Consider the following 21445-nt stretch of genomic DNA (forward strand, 5'->3'; position numbering starts at 1 on the left):
TGCTTCATCCCATTGAACCATTCCCTGATGTGATCCTCATGATTTTGATTTCATACAGCGATCCTGTAACACTCTCAGGGTGTTCCAAACCCTTGTAAGTAGCGTCGTTTATAGTGGCTATGGTAGATGGCCCTACACGACAAGGTCACTTGTCACTGGGTCCTTAGGTAACTAGACAGGGTTCCTTTGTCCTCTGCTTATTCCCTTCCAATGCTTTCCATAACTACATCATTGGATCTAAAACCACAACTATTTGCCAGACAATGGCCAGACGACTTTACACACAAGGGACCACAGAGCAAGTGTTTACTTTTCGTCTTTATCCGTACAGAAATAATTATCCACAGTTCTCTGTGTCTGTATGTAAATCGTTTGATGTTTGCTGCTTCAGAACAGGTAAAAACTGCACAGGTGAGGTAATATGATCACAAGTAATTAGACTGGTCACCCCTCCTCTTCCTCAAGTTAAACCTTGACAACAAGATCCGACAGTTGGCCTCAGGACGCTTGTGTCTTGACCAATAAATCTACCATCAGGCTCTGCCATAATCAATAATTATAACACCAAGGCACTCTATGTCTATCAATAACATCAATACATTTCAATCTACTCACAAATATACACTGGGTCCCAACCAACCAGCCAGTTAGCACATCATTGATTCAATACAGTATAATTACAAAAAACTGTCAGATTATTATAATCCTATCAGCAAGATAATCTCAATCCAATATATCCTAATCTACATACCATAACATAAACAAAAACACTCCAACATGTATATGTTTTAACACAGAACAACATATCTCTCATGTGTTTTAATCACCTGTGGTGTTAACAGTATCAACAAAGAGCTTAAGGCACCTTACACAGTACTCTTTGAAGGGTGTTTTATACTTCACTGGAAAAACTTGTCCAAATGCTGGACAACCTGACATGATTTATCTGTTTCCATACAAAAAAACGGAGTAACACCTAGCTCACTGCTCTCCACCGACTCTCAAACAAAACCAGTATTTGTATCCACAAGAAAATCAATAGTATGCATTAGGTACAACGTAACACGCATTTGTATAATGGTAAGAAAAAAATAAAATACATAGACAAATTAACAAGATTCAATTGTTAAAATATACATCTGCTGGGCCAGCTATTGAAAGTCTAACACTACAGGTATTGAAGTACACACTACAAGTATTTAATGTTATTCTTAATATCTTGATCAAAGAATATTTGAAATATACATTCCATTCATATCTGTCTATAACCAGTATATTTCTTAGGCTGGTATGTGTATTTGTATGGCTTGTAATTTACCGGATAATATCCATGTAAGTGTTATAAAGTTACTCTATAATAATTTATGATATAAAATGAGATATTAGACTGCAAGAATGAACTAGTGAATGTGAAAATTGCTATTGTAAGATATTTTGTAATGCTGAAAACTTTCAAAAATACAAGATTATAACTTTTATAAAAAAAAAATTTAAATTTACTGTATAATATTTGTAATCCTATTAAAACCGAAACTAGATTCACTGTTTTTATATTAATAGCTATACCAAGATTTTTTGTAGAAATATTGAGATCTGAGTAAGGCTAAGGAAATCTAATCTACTGTATAACGGGAAATTTTCGCCCTTCGACAATAAAATCTATTTTCACCTACCCGGTAATGTTAAATTCAACCTTCACATTAAATTACTATGTATTTTATGCTGTTTACAAATGTTCGCTGTAATGATAAATTCACCCTCATTATGGAGGGCGCAAAATGAGAAAATCAAACTGCAGCGAAATTTTTCTGGTATATAGTAGTATAAACACATGTAAAAGATGTGACTGGCTGACCTGCCTCCCTAATGGTAGATAAGTGACGTCATACCTAAAAAGGTTAAACTCATCACCTGTTACATGACACCCTGTAACACCCATTGCACCTCTCCGACACCAGCCATACCACAGCTTTTATCAATCATTTTATATACAACCAACAATTTATTTCAAATTACCGTTTTCCCCCTCCACTTAACCTCAAAAGCAGAAGCCAAACTTCAAAGCTATTCACATCCCGATATGTATTTGAATAGTTTTTAATGTCATGAAAATATTTTAATGAATTCCAAATTGTGTATGCATGATTGATTGACAGGTTAAGAGCTACATCATTTCACAATTCAAAACGGCTGCCATTCATCAAGTAGCTGCACTAAATACCATGGCGTCTCTGTGCTTCACTGATCATGTTCATTGATTTATCTAATTTAAAAGTTCATGTATTTTACCTAATACATGCCCCACCCTTGTCAACACTCTGCATCCTTTTTACGGTCTGAGTGCCCCACCCTTCACTTTAATTTATAGACTTGCTTGAAAAAAATGTATCCATTATGGCTATTTTTGAGAATTGCATGAGGTTCTGCAATCACTGTAATTTTCCAAAACTGCTAAGCACCCAGGCTTCTTATTATATTAAATACAGTAGCATCAATATGGAAATATACACAGTATTAGGACAGACCTCTGTCTGAACACCACACCAAAAATCCCATCACAGAAATAGCATGAAAAAAAGGTGAAAATAACAGGTGAAAGCATTTACAATTAACTGATATGTCAAAATTGTATCTTCTTGAAAAATTGTGAGAATTTTCATCACATGTGACCTTGAACAATCAAGTCTCATATGACCTTTGACCTTAGAAAACATCACCATGAACAATATACTTGGTGTGAAATATCAGACAAATAGCCCAATCACCTTAGATCAAAGGAAGGACTTACACCTGTAAATCTACACAACGTAAATGATGCAATGGCAGATTTTAACAGCACACCAGTAAATCACTGACACCTGTACAATTGGTGTAGTAATTCCCTAGTTCCTATAAAATGTTTGGGAAGAGATCAGGTTTGTGTACATCCTGTATGGATACACACCTACTTGGTATCAATAATAGTTACAAAGGCAACATGGACGTGTCAATACTTAGGGACCGGCCAGGCAAGGTGCTCACCGAGTGTTAGCTAGGTCTCTGGCGGGGTTCAAAGCCATTTATCACATTGCGAATAAACATCCGGTTACATGTCCCTAACTGTTATATACCTGCATCTGAAAAGACTGGAGCATATTAAAACAAACAAGTTTCAAACCCACACATTAAGCATATATCTTAAATTATAAGAATAATGTAAGCTTATAAACAAGTCATAATCAACTACTAAAGAAATTTTGAACCCCAAGTAATTAATTAGTTTTATATATATACATACCAGGTACCATATTGTCACTCATTTACAAGATGAATAGACTATCGTGTAAAATCGTATCATCAGATCTAACACTAATCTTGATCAGGAATCAATCTTTATGTGGTTTGAACCAGGTAGAGTTTGCTACTGTTGTACCCGAGCTCAGTACTTCGCACCATCTCTGTAAGTCTTCTCCCATTGTGTCATTAAATATCAAGATTTAAGATTCAAGATTTTTATTACTATCAGACACACAAAGCCTGTTACATAAGGTCATGCCTGTATATTGTTCATTGCACAAGGCGGACAACAAAACATTCAAAGATCACAAATCATTGCTCAATATATTCACCAGTTTTTCTAGTCTTTTTAACAATTAACTAATATTTACTTGTACAATGCAAATAGCAAATAACCCTTGCATATAATATAATGATATATCAGAGTAAATGGTTACCTATGTTTACACGAGCAAGTTATTTAATACCACGTTATCGTCTCAATATAATTGAATAGTCTTAACAGCTCATTAAACCACAAATAGTATTTGATCAGCTACTGTATTTTAGCTGTTAGGTTTTTGTACATCACCAAACTTGAAACATTATTAATGCATTGATGAAACGGCACAACCCCAATATAACAGACAGAAACAGCTATAAGCAGAATCAGAACTTAGTGCATTAATTTACGTGTGACATAAGATTACTGCTAAAATATGTATGTTTACAGTAATTTGATAACTGTAATTTAAGACAAATAAATGAGTTATTCAGTTATTTTATCCCTTCCACCTGTACTTCTTGACATGAAGCTATATAGCTTGAAATATTAGATCTTTTGGCATTTTTTTTATTTATCTTTTTCTGGAAAGGGCATCGTATGAAAAGTCTATTTTTTTTCTTTCTGGGACACAGATGTAGATATAATGTAGGAAACATCAAACAGAACACAGCCAGGTGAGAAGATTGGCTTACCTGGTATAGGATACAGGGAGACTCTAATGCACTCACCTGTATCCACCCACCTGCTGAATAATGTTACAGAAAGCATTTACATCACCTATAAATTAACATGTAAAACATATGAACCAGGAAGGTGAAACAACATTCTTTGTATGACTAACACCACTACGACTGCGGACTCACAATTTTATTTTTATCTCCCCCCCCCCAACATAACAAATTACTCAGACCATCCTAATTCTATTTATACTAAACATGAGCTTATTACTTCCTGTTACATAGCTCAATTAAAATCCGCATTTAATACAAGTTTTTTTAAAGAGTGAATTTAAAAGAATTACCTCCCTTTAGTTGTTATCAAAACATGTTGAGTTTAGAAGATAACAGATCTGTAGATGATAACAGATCTGACCGATAGGTATGTCATCAAAATGACTTACTCATTCAATGAAGGGAATGTAAAAACTGCATTTATATTTAAAATGAAACGAGTTATGATGGAGTTTAACATACAACAGGCAGAGCTTCACTTTAAAAACACACTGGTATATCACTTGATAATGAGAAAAGGCGACAGATATTCATTTTTTCATCACCAATAAAATAATAAATTTTCCACATATTTCTGTGAGAGGGTTACATAAATGGTGTTTGTGAGGATACAGATAGCCAAGTTGATAGAACAGCTGATTAAGTGTGAAGTTGATAAATGGTAGCATGTCCATATTATCAGCCATTAGCTGATTGATCAGTTGGTAAACCTACATAGTTGAAATTGATGTCCCCGATAAGAATTCAGATTTGGTCATCCTATTACATAGTGACCAGATAGGAACGAAGACTGATTTTAATTGCATCATTCTCTATGTTCAGTACAGGAATGATGTCACTGTCAGTGACATCATTCCTGTACAACAATGTTTAATGACATGATTCTCTGTACAACAATGTTAAGTGACATTACTCTCTGTACAACAATGTTCAATGACATCATTCTCAGTACAACGATGTTCAGTGACATCATTCTCAGTACAATAATGTTCAGTGACATCATTCTCTGTACAACAATGTTCAGTGACATTACTCTCTGTGAAACAATGTTCAGTGACATTTATATATATATTCTCTGTGAAACAATGTTTAATGACATGATTCTCTGTACAACAATGTTAAGTGACATTATTCTCTGTACAACAATGTTCAGTGACATCATTCTCAGTTCAACAATGTTCAGTGACATCATTCTCAGTACAACAATGCTCAGTGACATCGTTCTCTGTGCAACAATGTTCAATGACATCATTCTCTGTACAACGATGTTAAGTGACATCATTCTCTGTACAACAATGTTCAGTGACATTACTCTCTGTGAAACAATGTTCAGTGACATTACTCTCTGTGAAACAATGTTCAGTGACATTACTCTCTGTGAAACAATGTTCAGTGACATTTATATATATATTCTCTGTGAAACAATGTTTAATGACATGATTCTCAGTACAACAATGTTCAGTGACATCATTCTTAGTACAACAATGTTCAGTGACATTACTCTCTGTGAAACAATGTTCAGTGACATCATTCTCTATTACTCTCTGTACAACAATGTTCAGTGACATCATTCTCTGTACAACAGTGTTCAGTGACATCATTCTCTGTACAACAATGTTCAGTGACATTACTCTCTGTGAAACAATGTTCAGTGACATTACTCTCTGTGAAACAATGTTCAGTGACATTTATATATATATTCTCTGTGAAACAATGTTTAATGACATGATTCTCAGTACAACAATGTTCAGTGACATCATTCTTAGTACAACAATGTTCAGTGACATTACTCTCTGTGAAACAATGTTCAGTGACATTTATATATATATTCTCTGTGAAACAATGTTTAATGACATGATTCTCTGTACAACAATGTTCAGTGACATGTTCAGGGACATCATTCTCAGTACAACAATGTTCAGTGACATCATTCTTAGTACAACAATGTTCAGTGACATTACTCTCTGTGAAACAATGTTCAGTGACATTTATATATATATTCTCTGTGAAACAATGTTTAATGACATGATTCTCTGTACAACAATGTTAAGTGACATTATTCTCTGTACAACAATGTTCAGTGACATCATTTTCTGTACAACAATGTTAAGTGACATCACTCTCTGTACAACAATGGTCAGTGACATAACTCTCTGTGAAACAATGTTCAGTGACATCATTCTCTGTACAACAATGTTCAGTGACATTACTCTCTGTGAAACAATGTTCAGTGACATTTATATATATATTCTCTGTGAAACAATGTTTAATGACATGATTCTCTGTACAACAATGTTAAGTGACATTACTCTCTGTACACCAATGTTCAATGACATCATTCTCAGTACAACGATTTTCAGTGACATCATTCTCAGTACAATAATGTTCAGTGACATCATTCCCAGTACAACAATGTTCAGTAACATTACTCTCTGTACAACAATGTTCAGTGACATCATTCTCAGTACAATAATGTTCAGTGACATCATTCTCAGTACAACAATGTTCAATGACATCATTCTCAGTACAACAATGTTCAGTGACATCATTCTCAGTACAACAATGCTCAGTGACATCGTTCTCTGTGCAACAATGTTCAATGACATCATTCTCTGTACAACAATGTTAAGTGACATCATTCTCTGTACAACAATGTTCAGTGACATCATTCTCTGTACAACAGTGTTAAGTGACATCATTCTCTGTACAACAATGTTAAGTGACATCACTCTCTGTACAACAATGTTCAGTGACATTACTCTCTGTGAAACAATGTTCAGTGACATCACTCTCTGTACAACAATGTTCAGTGACATTACTCTCTGTGAAACAATGTTCAGTGACATCACTCTCTGTGAAACAATGTTCAGTGACATTTATATACATATTCTCTGTGAAACAATGTTTAATGACATGATTCTCAGTACAACAATGTTCAGTGACATCATTCTCAGTTCAACAATGTTCAGTGACATCATTCTCAGTACAACAATGTTCAATGACATCATTCCCAGTACAACAATATTAATGTTCAGTGACATCATTCTCAGTACAACAATGTTCAGTGACATCATTCCCAGTACAACAATATTAATGTTCAGTGACATCATTCTCAGTACAACAATGTTAAGTGACATCATTCTCTGTACAACAAGTTCAGTGACATCATTCTCAGTACAATAATGTTCAGTGACATCATTCTCAGTACAACAATGTTCAGTGACATCATTCCCAGTACAACAATGTTCAGTAACATCATTCTCTGTACAAAAATGTTCAATGACATCATTCCCAGTACAACAATATTAATGGTCAGTGACATCATTCTCAGTACAACAATGTTCAGTGACATCATTCCCAGTACAACAATATTAATGTTCAGTGACATCATTCTCTGTACAACAATGTTCAGTGACATCATTCTCTGTACAACAATGTTCAGTGACATCATGCTCTGTACAACAATGTTAAGTGACATCACTCTCTGTACAACAATGTTCGGTGACATAACTCTCTGTGAAACAATGTTCAGTGACATCACTCTCTGTGAAACAATGTTCAGTGACATTACTCTCTGTGAAACAATGTTCAGTGACATCACTCTCTGTGAAACAATGTTCAGTGACATCATTCTCTGTGCAACAATGTTAAGTGACATCATTCTCTGTACAACCATGTTAAGTGACATCATTCTCTGTACAACAATGTTAAGGGACATCACTCTCTGTACAACAATGTTCAGTGACATAACTCTCTGTGAAACAATGTTCAGTGACATGACTCTCTGTGAAACAATGTTCAGTGACATCACTCTCTGTGAAACAATGTTCAGTGACATTACTCTCTGTACAACAATGTTAAGTGACATCATTCTCTGTACAACAATGTTCAGTGACATCATTCTCTGTACAACAATGTTAAGTGACATCACTCTCTGTACAACAATGTTCAGTGACATAACTCTCTGTGAAACAATGTTCAGTGACATCATTCCCAGTACAACAATGTTAAGTGACATCATTCCCAGTACAACAATGTTCAGTGAAATCATTCTCTGTACAACAATGTTCAGTGACATCATTCTCTGTACAACAATGTTCAGTGGCATCATTTTACCTAAGATACTGTTCAGTGACACCATTCTCTGTATGAAAATTCTTGTTGACAGTTTTCTCTGAATGACAATGTTTTGTGACATTTTTTCTCACCGAATATTGTCACATCACATTGACAAATCACAGCTACTTGATAATGTTGCTAATATGTTATAACTTGATTTATCTTTTCTGGTGAACAAATATTGAAGTTGAAGTGACCTTATAACTTTGTTCGCAGCTAGACTTATCAAGTTCAAAAGCTATCTAATCCCAGAATTATTTAACATCAAAGTCAGTTAAACTTCAGACAACAGTTTTGAGTAGATTGATTTCAGATTTGTAAAATCAATGATCACCATGATGACACAAGTGACTTAAGGACTCCGAGGTGTCGGACTTGTGCTGCATTATTTCTGAATGTTTATCTGTGACCAGGGGCAATGTCTGTCCTCTTCAGACATGTAAGTACCCCCAGGTATGTTGTGTATTGGATTCTGGAAGGACTGGAGGTATGCAGTGCAGCTTTTCATGGAAAAAAAACAACTAAATCATTTGTATAAAAAGCTGAGACAAAAAAAAAACAATTTCATAATACATACCAGTATAGACAAAATACACCAAAATCCAGGTTATTTTTCTTTTATGGATGTTTTCTGATTTTTTTTTTTTTTTTTAAAGAAATATTTGTTTACCACAAAAAAAAAGAAAAAAGACTGGTCTAGATCAAGTGTTTATTTGATTCAACATAGTCACTGAGGGGGTGATATGGTTGCTATGTAACATAAACCATGGCTCAAACTTTCAGATTCCACTCAAGATTTTCCCCAGTAATTAAATGTTTATTTTCCTGTTTTTGTCTGTGGTTCTTTGTGATGAGGTTTTGTGGGGCAGTATTTGTGACAAGAGAGGGAGCACCTGTCCTGGAGAGGCTGATAAAGGCGGATCACCAGTAATACAATCAGATAGCTGTCAGGTGTTTACATGGCTAGGGAAATCCAATCATGGCCACTGATATGTGAAATTGGAAAGTTCCGAAATACAACAGTGAGGCACAAGTAATGTTATTATTTGTGTGAACAAAATTTAACGCCAACTTTTTTTTTTTAATTGCTGTGTGTGGTATAAACCTGTACTTATATATATACTATGGTGTATTTGTATTTCTGTTTTTTTATTGCAAAATATAAAAATATTTACATTAGAACATATCATGCCTGGTACCAGGAAATGAACGAAGGCTTTCTTACGATAAAGATTTCTGACCACGATAACTCTAAAGGATATTAAATTTCTGAAAAGTAAAAAGCTATATTGACAATATTCCCCCTTATTTTCGATGAGGCCCTACAATGTATGGTGTAACAATAATAAACAGTGAAAATGAACCAATCAGAGCGATTCTAACTGTACCATTTCATCATTTAATCTCCACTGTCTATCTCAACTTTTCAGTTTTACTACGAAGAACACTGGTCTTAAGTTAAAACACAAGTTTCAGGTGTATATATCCAATCAACTCTCTGCTGAAACTCTAGAAACATGTTACATAATGTAATGGCTAGGGTTGTGTTTGGTAAATTCTCATCAATCTCCTACAAAGTCATGACCTTAACTAAACATTCTTCTGTACTCCAGGAAATATGAATGCTGGAAAATCCAGTAACTATTTTGTCAAGGTAGCACCAGGCCGAGACCAGCACTCTGATGTGTGTCACATGCAAACACAACACATTAATGACATGGATACACTTTGAGCTTTCAACTCCGGTATTTATCTGTGAATCAGTAAAATTCTCAGTTTAATCGGTGAATCAGTCGTAAGGCATTCAGCACTTTATTTCAAATCTGACCACAAAATAATTTCCCTTTTTTTGATACCCCTGACGCATGGTTAAGGTTGTAACAAATTAAGGCTGCTCGCACCAAAGCTTTTCTATATTTCTATCTTGACAAGTTTTCAAGAAAATTACCAATTACAGTTTCTGATGTCACACTTTTACATCTCAGTAATATAAGTAGACTGAATCAATGGATATTATTTCCAAATTAACCACTAATGGCTAGGCTGTTTTATTTGTTCTGAGAGAAAAAGGATTTTATTTACGAAGGCAAGGTAGAGAATTTATGCTCATATATATGAAAGATAAAGTATTGTGAGGAATTTATAGTCATCGACCTCTGTACAAACTAAAGTAACAAAAAATATACAAAGGGCCATAACTCTGTTTTTAGTGGTCTCACATGAACCAATTTCAGTAAATGACAGTCCATCATCCCTAAACGAAGTGATGAATGATTGGCAGACTGAAAGAAACCTCTAGTCCTCTCCGGTACTGGTGGGGAACTAATCATTTGGGAAGGTACATGGTACTCTCATTGAAGGAGATGGTATACTTCTGACACCGTGTGTGGCACACAGAGCTCCATTCCTCACACCTTCACAACTTTTATACTGTGGTCATCTGTAGGAAATGGCAGCCACTTTGAACCACATGTGACCCTCCTAGATCCTATACCGTTTTCCCTGTACCCTAAAGCTTTGTACTCACCCTAAAAGAAGTGGTGGCCAGACAATTGGTGTTTTCCTTTTGGAACAACATGTGGCCCCCAAAGTCACCCACAGCACTAGAGTCCTCTGCCTTGTCATTCCTAGGACACATCTGGTAACTAGGAACCTTTCGACCATACTCTGCTGACTGGATCGTGATCATGGTGCTGGGGGGACAGTTTAGGTGTAACTTTTCTCCATCACAAGCAGAATTCTCAAAGGTAAAGAGAGTACTTGTCAAGTAGCCTGAAAGAAACAGATATACATACATGGGTTAGTGGCTGACTACAATAGAATCTTATGAGGCACGCATACCACATTCTATCATATAGTGGTTCCTCCAGAAATGTGTTCAGTATATAAAATTACTGTGCTTCCAATCAAGAAACAAGATAAATTTTAATTGAGAAAATCATGATCAGGTGGTTCTTGTAAGAGTTTCATTCAAAACACTTGTGACAATTATGAAAAAAGGAAAGCACATTTCACATGCACTATCAAGAGCGACATCCAGTTGCCCAGTTCTTCAACAAAAACAGAAGTAGTGCTTGAATTTCCTAGTCTTTCCAATAGCAATCAAAGGGGAATAACTCTTGCAGAGTTATATATGGTGTTGCTAAATGTGTATTCTATGAATCAGGTATATTACTGGCTTTATACTGAATTTCTACCTTCCAACATCATGTGATGTAACCAGCTGGTAATCTCAAGCCTGCAGTAAATGCTACTTTGAGGAATAGGCCATATATATAGTTACATTAGTCAGTTCATGACAGAACAGGTTAACTCCAGCAACATATCTTCATCGCCTCTTTTTGAATCTCTCTCCCAGTGGAGGCCACTATTGGGCCATTTATTGGACATGGTTCACAAAACGCAAAAAAGGAAAATTGAACCAACACTCATCCACTGAGGGGACAGACCATCGAAGATTCATCAAATTACCTTAAATGTTTTGCTGTTCTAAATTACATTAATTCAAATGAAATTCTCTTGAGTTGTCCACAGGGGAATTTGTCGCGAGATTTGTATTTTTTGAACACTGTGAGATCTTACATATCAGTGGAAGAATGTGTTCAATCATACCTTAAATGTCAAAGCAAGATACAATCTGGCCCATCAGGGAGGAAGTGTCAAGATTTATCATATCCGTCCTGTGTGGGGACCATGATATCAGAGGTTGTATAAATTGATTTGGTGAAGACCAATTTTACCTTACAACATCCAAACTGTATTGATAACATTAATCAGCTGTCATTAGCTCTATGGATGGGTCCTATTTCCTCGACACTTCACCCCTTGACTCCCGCTTTGTATTCCAACCTGATCCCCATGTAAACATTACCCCGGTGGATAGTTATTTCTGAGCGAGTTTCTCAGGTCGATATGTCATGTCCTTAACACGACCCCCTGTCAAATTGTTGTCATCCAAAAAGTACAGTACCAACAACCTTTGACCTTTTGGATCTCAAAAGGACCATTGACATTTCTACTGAGATATACAAAAGTGACACCAAATGTTTTGAAAGTCCAGCAGAAACTGTTTCTCCCATAACCATTAGTCTGCTAATGTACATGAACATTTTTCCATTTTAAATCTTATTTGTACATGAACAACTGATAACCACTACCTTAAATTTTTGCAGTTTCTTTTTTAACTAGAGTACAAAGAAACCTTTTAATTAAAGGCATGCATTTCAATTAATTTCCTTTACTTCAAATAAAATTACACAAATATTTTAATATTACAATCAAGATCAAAGCCTTTATAAAGAAATTGAAATTTAATATAAGAAATTTATATCTGATAGGTTGTTCATGACTAAAATAACTAAAATGAAATTTTCACAATAAATATTACAACACATAATCTTGATAAAAGATGAAAGGGAGCACTATAACAAAAATATGTATTTAGTGTAGGCAAGACATATACTAAATTTTATATTGAAGTTACAGTAAATGATTAATAGTACATTTGTACAGCATACACAACTGCTTTTTGTGAATTTACATGTATAATAAATGATTCCATATATATTTAGGTATAAATGCAAGGGTGAATGCCGACACTTTCGTAGTACAGGTATAATCTCACCATCAAGGTAAGCTGCTCCAGTAAGGTAAACCATTAACGTAGCTGAACTGTGGCACGCTAATAATATAAGCACACTTGGAGATATGCTACATTAAATATGTCACAAAACCTGCCTACTTAACCTAACAGACCTGTAACAATATATTGCATTCAAGGAATAATTGTTGATAAAAAAAAATGAATATTTCAGGAACTGATGAATTTTACAACTTATTCTATTTTGAAAACGAAATTTGTAACAGAAAAAATAAATAAAATTAATTACAGATATTAACTAGATAAATTATTTTTTGATGGATTTTATTAAAAGAGGTATTTGGGGAAAATCTGAATATCAGACATCTCTATAGGAGTAGAAGAAATGACAAGTCAGTGTAATCCTGGCCTTAAAGGGGTACAATTAATGGCAGTTAAGTGCAGTAGCCTTAGCATTTACAGGTACGGAAGTAATGACAGTTCCGTGTGACCTTGGCCTCTATAGAGGTAGAATTAATGACAGGTCAGTATGTCCTTGACCTCTATAGGGGTAGAATTAATGACAGGTCAGTGTAACTTTGACCTCTATAGGGGTAGAATTAATGGCAATTAAGTGCAGTAACCTTAGCATTTACAGGTACAGAAGTAATGACAGTTCAGTGTGACCTTGACCTCTATAGGGGTAGAAGTAATCACAGGTCAGTGTAACTTTGACCTCTATAGGGGTAGAATTAATGGCAATTAAGTGCAGTAACCTTAGCATTTACAGGTACAGAAGTAATGAAAGTTCAATGTGACCTTGACCTCTATAGGGGTAGAATTAATGACAGGTCAGTGTAACTTTGACCTCTATAGGGGTAGAATTAATGGCAATTAAGTGCAGTAACCTAAGCATTTACAAGTACAGAAGTAATGACAGTTCAGTGTGACCTTGACCTCTATAGGGGTAGAGGTAATCACAGGTCATTGTAAAGTCAATAACATACATCTAATTTTATATAAATAGTCAATAATTGCATACACTACCAAAAAGCATTCTAACCCTGTATAATGTTTAAAGTCCTTCCTTCAAATTTTTATTCTCATATTTACTTATCGATGAAATAATCTAGAGTATTGAAGGACCTCTTTTCATCAACTCCAGAGGTCTAGGTAGCGATGGACTTGGTAATCTGAACTCTTCATTCATTTCTTATTCGACAAAAGCAAAGGTCAGGTTTACAATAGGACGAGTAGATGACATATTCATTCAATTTTCCTATATCTCCCCACACAGGTATCCAATTTAGGTACAAACCAATTACTACAGTCAACATTAACAAGGCAAACAGATTCCTCACGAACAAATTTCGAAGAATGTTTGTCATACTATTTACACACATTTTTGAAGAAATAGGTCAACAACAAAAAGGTATCCCAAACCTTTACAACTTAATTTTATTGGATTAAATAGTCTTTCCAAGATAACAAAAGCTTCTCTTTCATCATCTTAAATTTTGATTGGTCCATTATGCCAGGACTAGATTCCTTAAATATCATCTCATTTAGTATTTAATTCACCAAGTCCTGTTCCCTCAGGTTAATTGTTTGAAACAGATCAGGTAGTTTTGTGAAAAGGTGTTTTTGCAATTTGGTACATACAATTCCGTTTTTAATCACAGGTACAGTTCCCACAAAATACTAAGGCTATAGTAATGAGATCAGGCTCTCACCTTTCACATAACATCAAAATACCTGAGTGATCCAAAACTTCACGGTATTCCAGTAACATGCCGGGTACATATTTAGGATCCCTATCTATCTTACAGAGGCAAGAGAAATATAGACTGGTCATACAGGCCTGGACAACCAGACTCAAAAACTGGACATTTGGACACTTGGACTGGACATAGAGGCATGGACCACAGATTCACAGACTGGTCAGTTTGACAACAGGACATTTGGATACTTGGGCTGGACAAAGAGGCATGGACCAGACTCCATGGCAAATCAGTTGGACAACTTAAACAGGCGAGTGTTGTCCAGTAACCACCTTGATCAATCAAGGACCATGTCAGGAGTCTTGTTGAGGAATCCCCGCCTTATACAACTTTGGTCAGTGTCAGAATCCACCTACTATTACAAAGTTGGTCAGTGTCAGAATCCACCTACTCTTACAAAGTTGGTCAGTGTCAGAATCCACCTACTATTACAAAGTTGGTCAGAATCTGAATCCACCTACTATTACAAAGTTGGTCAGTGTCAGAATCCACCTACTATTACAAAGTTGGTCAGTGGCAGAATCCACCTACTATTACAAAGTTAGTCAGTGTCAGAATCCACCTACTAATACAAAGTTGGTCAGTGTCAGAATCAACCTACTATTACAAAGTTGGTCAGTATCAGAATCCACCTACTATTACAAAGCTGGTCAGTGTCAGAATCCACCTACTGTTACAAAGTTGGTCAGTGTCAGAATCAACCTACTATTACAAAGTTGGTCAGTGTCGGAATCCACCTACTATTACAAAGTTGGTCGGTGTCAGAATCCACCTACTATTACACAGTTGGTCAGTGTCAGAATCCACATACTATTACAAAGTTGGTCAGTGTCCGAATCCACCTACTATTACAAAGTTGGTCGGAATCTGAATCCACCTACTATTACAAAGTTGGACAGTGTCAGAATCCACCTACTATTAGAAAGTTTGTCAGTGTCAGAATCCACCTACTATTAGAAAGTTTGTCAGTGTCAGAATCCACATACTATTACACAGTTGGTCAGTGTCAGAATCCACCTCCTATTACAAAGTTGGTCAGTGTCAGCATCCACCTACTATTACAAAGTTGGTCATAATCTGAATCCACCTACTATTACAAAGTTGGACAGTGTCAGAATCCACCTACTATTAGAAAGTTGGTCAGTGTCAGAATCCACATACTATTACAAAGTTGGTCAGTGTCGGAATCCACCTACTATTACAAAGTTGGACAGTGTCAGAATCCACCTACTATTAGAAAGTTTGTCAGTGTCAGAATCCACCTACTGTTACAAAGTTGGTCAGTGTCAGAATCGACCTACTATTACAAAGTTGGTCAGTATCAGAATCCACCTACTATTACAAAGTTTGTCAGTGACAGAATCCACCTACTATTACAAAGTTGGTCAGTGTCAGAATCCCCATCCTAAACAACCGTGGTCAATGTTGGCATCCAGTCCTGTTGTTCTACCCAGTCTAACCCACTCACAAGACCTTAAGCTGTATTGTCACTGTAGAGAACACCTGTTTACTTTTTGGTACAAACACAAGCATTTACAAGGGTGTAACGTTCATCACTAAATCATCCTTTCTCAATTTGTGTGGGAAGGTAGATTTCCAGATTAAGAATATTCAATGCATAACAAAATCTGACAGGAAAATTTATGGATGATAATAAACAGTTTGTTTTCTTCAAAATGATGTAAAAAGAAACTTGGCTGCATCCCTCAATCTAAACAACATTTAATCTGAATTACAGACCTCGATCTTAATCATCATGACGCTCATCTCAACTTCATTAATGTTAATTAAACTGATGCTTATCTTCAATTGAATCATATCAAAATGTCAATGTCAATTACATTATACCTTAACTTTAGTTTTATACAGAACAATCCACGTTTACTTTAACAGTGCTTCAGAAAACTTGCCAACAATTACAACTTTATCATGAAGGCCAGTTAAAAAATAGAATCAAGTCATGCAATGCATTAAAATAAAACACTACCGGGTAAGTAAGGTTTTATTTTTTATTTTCCCATATAAATCCATTAAGTATTTTCAAATACTTGAAGGCATTTTTGTACACTTATCAATCTTGGAGGAATTTACTTTCTGGCCAAGTTCGTGCCCAGATCTATTAGCATTTAGTGAAAGAGGTTTTGTACTGAATGGGACAGGCCTGGTTTCTGGGTGTTAGAGCACTTGAGCTTCCCTGGTCCCGCTCACAACAAATAAACGTAAAACCCCAATATAAAACCCGAATGCGAGACACTTTATCCCCTGTTATTGAAGGCATGTGATACTCCTTTCCGTATAAACCTCTTAATGATTTCTTTGAAACTCAAGGTCATTGAGGTAGTAGATTGCGACATCTCTCAACATTCTTAAAACCGTACAAAAATTAACATATAAATTTATTTGGTGGTTCTTCTTTTGTGGGCACATGTTGTTCGGTTATACTACAAGTGAAAAGGTTATGCAGACAATAAAAAATTTCCCCTCGTATGGCTTCCTTATTTGGTCAGGTAATTTGAAATCCACTGAGGTAGAATTTGATTGTGTGCATATGTTAACCGACAAACTGGAAATTCGTGGAACGAGGATTAACGCATCCTTAGTGCAATATGACTTCAGGGGAAAAGATCACGTAAAATTATTTTAGTAAGACACATGAATAGAATATTGTCCTTTGGTTAGAGTTTTTTGAGTGAAATAGATAAGGCTAAATTCACAAACTTTACAAAATTGTTACAACCATATTTTTGAATAATTTACACTTGATCAATTTAGAAAGTATTAAATTCATGAAAAAGCAGCATTTTGTGGGGGTTTTAACTAGAAAATCAGCAATTCTATTGTCTGAGGTAACACTAACGACGGATTGATTATAAAATCGTCCACAGCTACAGAAATAAAGTGATATTAGATTCCTAATGTGTTAGATAGCCATCTCTGTAACAGTTTAATGTCTCACAGCTGGCTTATCTGGCCCTCACACTCTGTCCATAGCCTTTGTTCTCCCAAACCTGGCTAAACAGCCAGGTAATTACTGAAATCCTGATTAATTCTGAAATACGGAAAAAAAACATAATGTTATTGATCAATAGCACAATGGCAATATTACAGATTCTCTATAGCTTTGACAATTGTTACACATTCTTTTTATATCCTCTCAACGTATTTACCATTGTTATCAGTCTTGACTGAAATTAAATTCTCCGAATCTTTACTGACATTTAATTTTCCCAAGCATATGTTGCTTCCTCCTTACAGCGTAATCACTGAACCAGACAGATGTTAGTTTGCTTCACTCTTCAGGCAATGATCGCCTGAAAATCTCTCATTAGAACAGTTGTTGTTTTCTGATATGAATCCGATCACATCATCCTTTCTCTGTATAATATCATCTGCCATCAAGCAAGACGTTTTTTTCAGACATTCAAGTCAAGAGTTATGTTGATCCTGATCTGATACAGATATACCCATTGACTTTATGAGTTAACCATCAGACACAGTTAAATAAATTCCTACAAATAATCACTGATAAGATAGACATCAGTTACATCACATCCTAAAACAAGACTTTGAAGTCATATTTCACAAATCTTCATTTTTAATTCAACAATCTTTGAATAACAACTGGTAAACCTATTGGGACCATCAATTTTGCAAAAACAAACAAGCTAAATCTGGCAAATGTCTCGCCCATTTCTGTCTCCCAGTGTTAACAAGCCATTTAAGAATAAAGTATAACTTATATAATATTATTTACAACAACAGAATTTTTCACAATGATGCAACGTTAGTGAAGCAGGTCATGGGAATTTATCTCTTGTGATCACCTCCTACAGAGCTCTAGCCATTTCTTGGTTATTGCTCTGCTAAAAACCTGTTCTCTTACCGATGATTACAAAATCAATGAATGTTGTAGGTATGTATTTATACCTACTTGTAGGCAATATTAGCAGGACTGTAACAGTCTGTCTACTCTGTGTCTATCACCTTTACAGAGTACGTCTAGACCCGGATTATGAAATAAAGCTAATAATTAGCTTATATTCATTTAAGCACTAGCCAAGGTTCATGGTAGGGGGCAGAACTGTTCACAGACAGACCATGGTCAGGTTCAATCAAAGGTTTGGTTAACTTGAAGCGTATCTGTAAATATTTATATCTTTCTAAAAGAAAATTGAAACTTTGTTTTTTCAAATCCACAAAGAAATATTCAAATTATCTAAAATTCTGCTATGTATTCCCAGTAGAAGTTTTTATGAAATAAATTGACAGTTATGATTTTTAATTAATACTATCAAGCTAACTGTTGAGAAATGAGTGGAGTGGTCGGATAATTCAATACAGTGGCACCTGAAGTACAATAATCTTGTTAGACAAACACATCAAAATATGGGTCTATGTACTGACCACTTGTTCCAAGTGGTCACCTACACAAGTGGTCAAGATGCAATTAATGTACACATCTGGGTTAAGAGTACACTATGTAGGTGTTTAATACCTACAGGTGGTAGCAGACAATTCTTCCAGACATATACAACAGACTAGCAAATATACCCAATATATATTTTTTTCAGACACATTAATAATCCTCCTGATTAATAACTGTTGAAAGCTTGATTAGTTTAAGAACAAATTAATACAAAACATTATTTAGTAAACTTCAACAAGATTGAAATTAAAAACTAAATAACGTGTTAAGGGAGTCTTACTGGTTGTCTAACTTAATATTTGTAAATTTTAAGATGTTTCTCAAAAGTTTCATTTTTATTTCAGTGTAAGAATGAATCTATTTAAGAAGGAATCTCTGCATAAAAAGAATTTCTTTGCCACAAGTTATTTCCCTTTTGTAAGAAGGAACTTATTTGTAAGAAAGAATCTCTTTGTGATAATTCAAGAATTTTCCCCCAAAAAATTATTTCCTTTCGTAAGAAGAAATATCTAAGAAATAGAAATTTCTGTGCAAGAAGGCATATCGCTACATATTCTGTCATTTCCTACAAACTCTTTGCCTCACCTAGCTCCCACTAAATTATTTCTATATAATTCAAATCTTTTTAATGTCAAATCTGTATAACCAGGATCTTCACCTAGGTTCCAATGCAATATATTTCTATATACTTCTGTGTAATATGTAAACCTGTCTAACCTGACCAGGTTGGTCCTAGTTGTGCTTGGTTTAGACAGATTCTACTGTACCATTATAACTGGGTACATATTGTGTCATACACACATTCTGACCCCACCTGTGGTTACCTGTCCTTAGTGCAAGTATTACAACACTTTCCAATAGGATTACTTGTCACATCAATCCAATACAGTAATTTCTTTATTAACCTGGTATCAAAGAGTGAATGTAAACAGGATCCTTTACCTATATATGATGCCCTGGGATGACATAATCTGACAAACAAGATCACATGTATCAATACATACCAAACCTGGGTGGTCGACAACTGATCATGACTATGGATTAAAATTCTACCCACTTAATATCTCAAATTTCACTCTGAGCTTTTAATGATTCAATTAAAATTCACATCCATCCAGGGTATATTGCTGTGATCTGTTAAGTAGCTAGAACACTTAGAATACATGAATTAGAATTAACCGCTAGGATCACTATTTTCTGGTCCTCTGAACAATTACCATTACTACAATACAAGCCATTGGTTTTAGGATAAAGGTCACACAGAGGTTCAGCTATATAATATCAAAGAAAGATACCTAAATCAACAGTCCACACACAAGAATAGACACCAAAGATATACGTTAGTAAAGGTGAACTTATTTTGAAGGTTTTTGGTTCCTGAAAAAAACCAAGAGGCCAAATGGGTCTGCATCGCTCACCTGGTATTAATCTCACACTTATAATCTTAAAAGTGGACTAAAATACAGCTACAGGCAAAATATCAGTGTTTCATCCATAACAACCTATTAAGAGATTTAAACATATGACACCTGTGACCTTGAATGTCGAACAAGGACATTATAATATTAGGTTGAACAGAGTTTACAGTCTTCCAACCCAGCATGCTTCTGGAAAAATATCATTACCCTGGAACTTTTGGTAATACAGAACAAATCATTTAAAGATTTAAACATATATTGACCACTGTGACCTTGAATATGGGTGAAGGTCATTCACTTGGTAGTCCTTCATCCCAGCATGTTAATGGCCAAATATCATCACCCTTGGCATTTTGCTTATAAAGAAGAAGTCATTCAATGTTTTTAAACATATTTGACCCCTATGACCTTAAAATATGTATGTCAAGGTCATTCATTTGAACTTGGTAGTTCTCCATCCCAGCATGTTACTGGCATTATCCAACGCCTCTTGGTTATTCAGAAGAAGTTGTTTAAAGGTTTACAACATATTTGACCCTGTGACCTTGAAAAAAGATGAAAGTCATTTATTTGTACAAGCTTTATAGCCCTTCATCCCAGCATGCTACTAGCCATATATCATTACCCTTAGCTAGGCCTATTGGTTATTCATAAGAAGTTGTTTAGATGTTTAAAACATATTTGCCCTCTGTGACCTTGAATATAGGTCGAGGTCATTTATTTGAACAAACTTGGTAGCTTTTCATCCCAGCATATTACTGCCCAAATATCATCACCCTAGGCTTCTCGGTTATTCAGAAAAAGTTGTTTAATGGTTTTAAACATATTTGACCCATGCAACCTTGAAAGT

At 35.2% G+C, this 21445-nt stretch overlaps 1 protein-coding gene across 1 annotated transcript in view; it reads right to left on the reverse strand.

Moving 5' to 3' along the window:
* LOC110467191 overlaps positions 1-21445 on the reverse strand; it is a 100324-nt gene that overhangs the window by 44032 nt on the left and 34847 nt on the right. Inside the window, exon 2 of the mRNA XM_021524173.1 lies at positions 10919-11163. Coding sequence (XP_021379848.1) covers positions 10919-11163 — 245 coding nt within the window. The remainder of the gene's footprint in view (positions 1-10918; positions 11164-21445) is intronic.

The sequence above is a fragment of the Mizuhopecten yessoensis genome, unplaced genomic scaffold (assembly GCF_002113885.1).
Source record: "Mizuhopecten yessoensis strain PY_sf001 unplaced genomic scaffold, ASM211388v2 scaffold11165, whole genome shotgun sequence".
Taxonomy (NCBI): domain Eukaryota; kingdom Metazoa; phylum Mollusca; class Bivalvia; order Pectinida; family Pectinidae; genus Mizuhopecten; species Mizuhopecten yessoensis.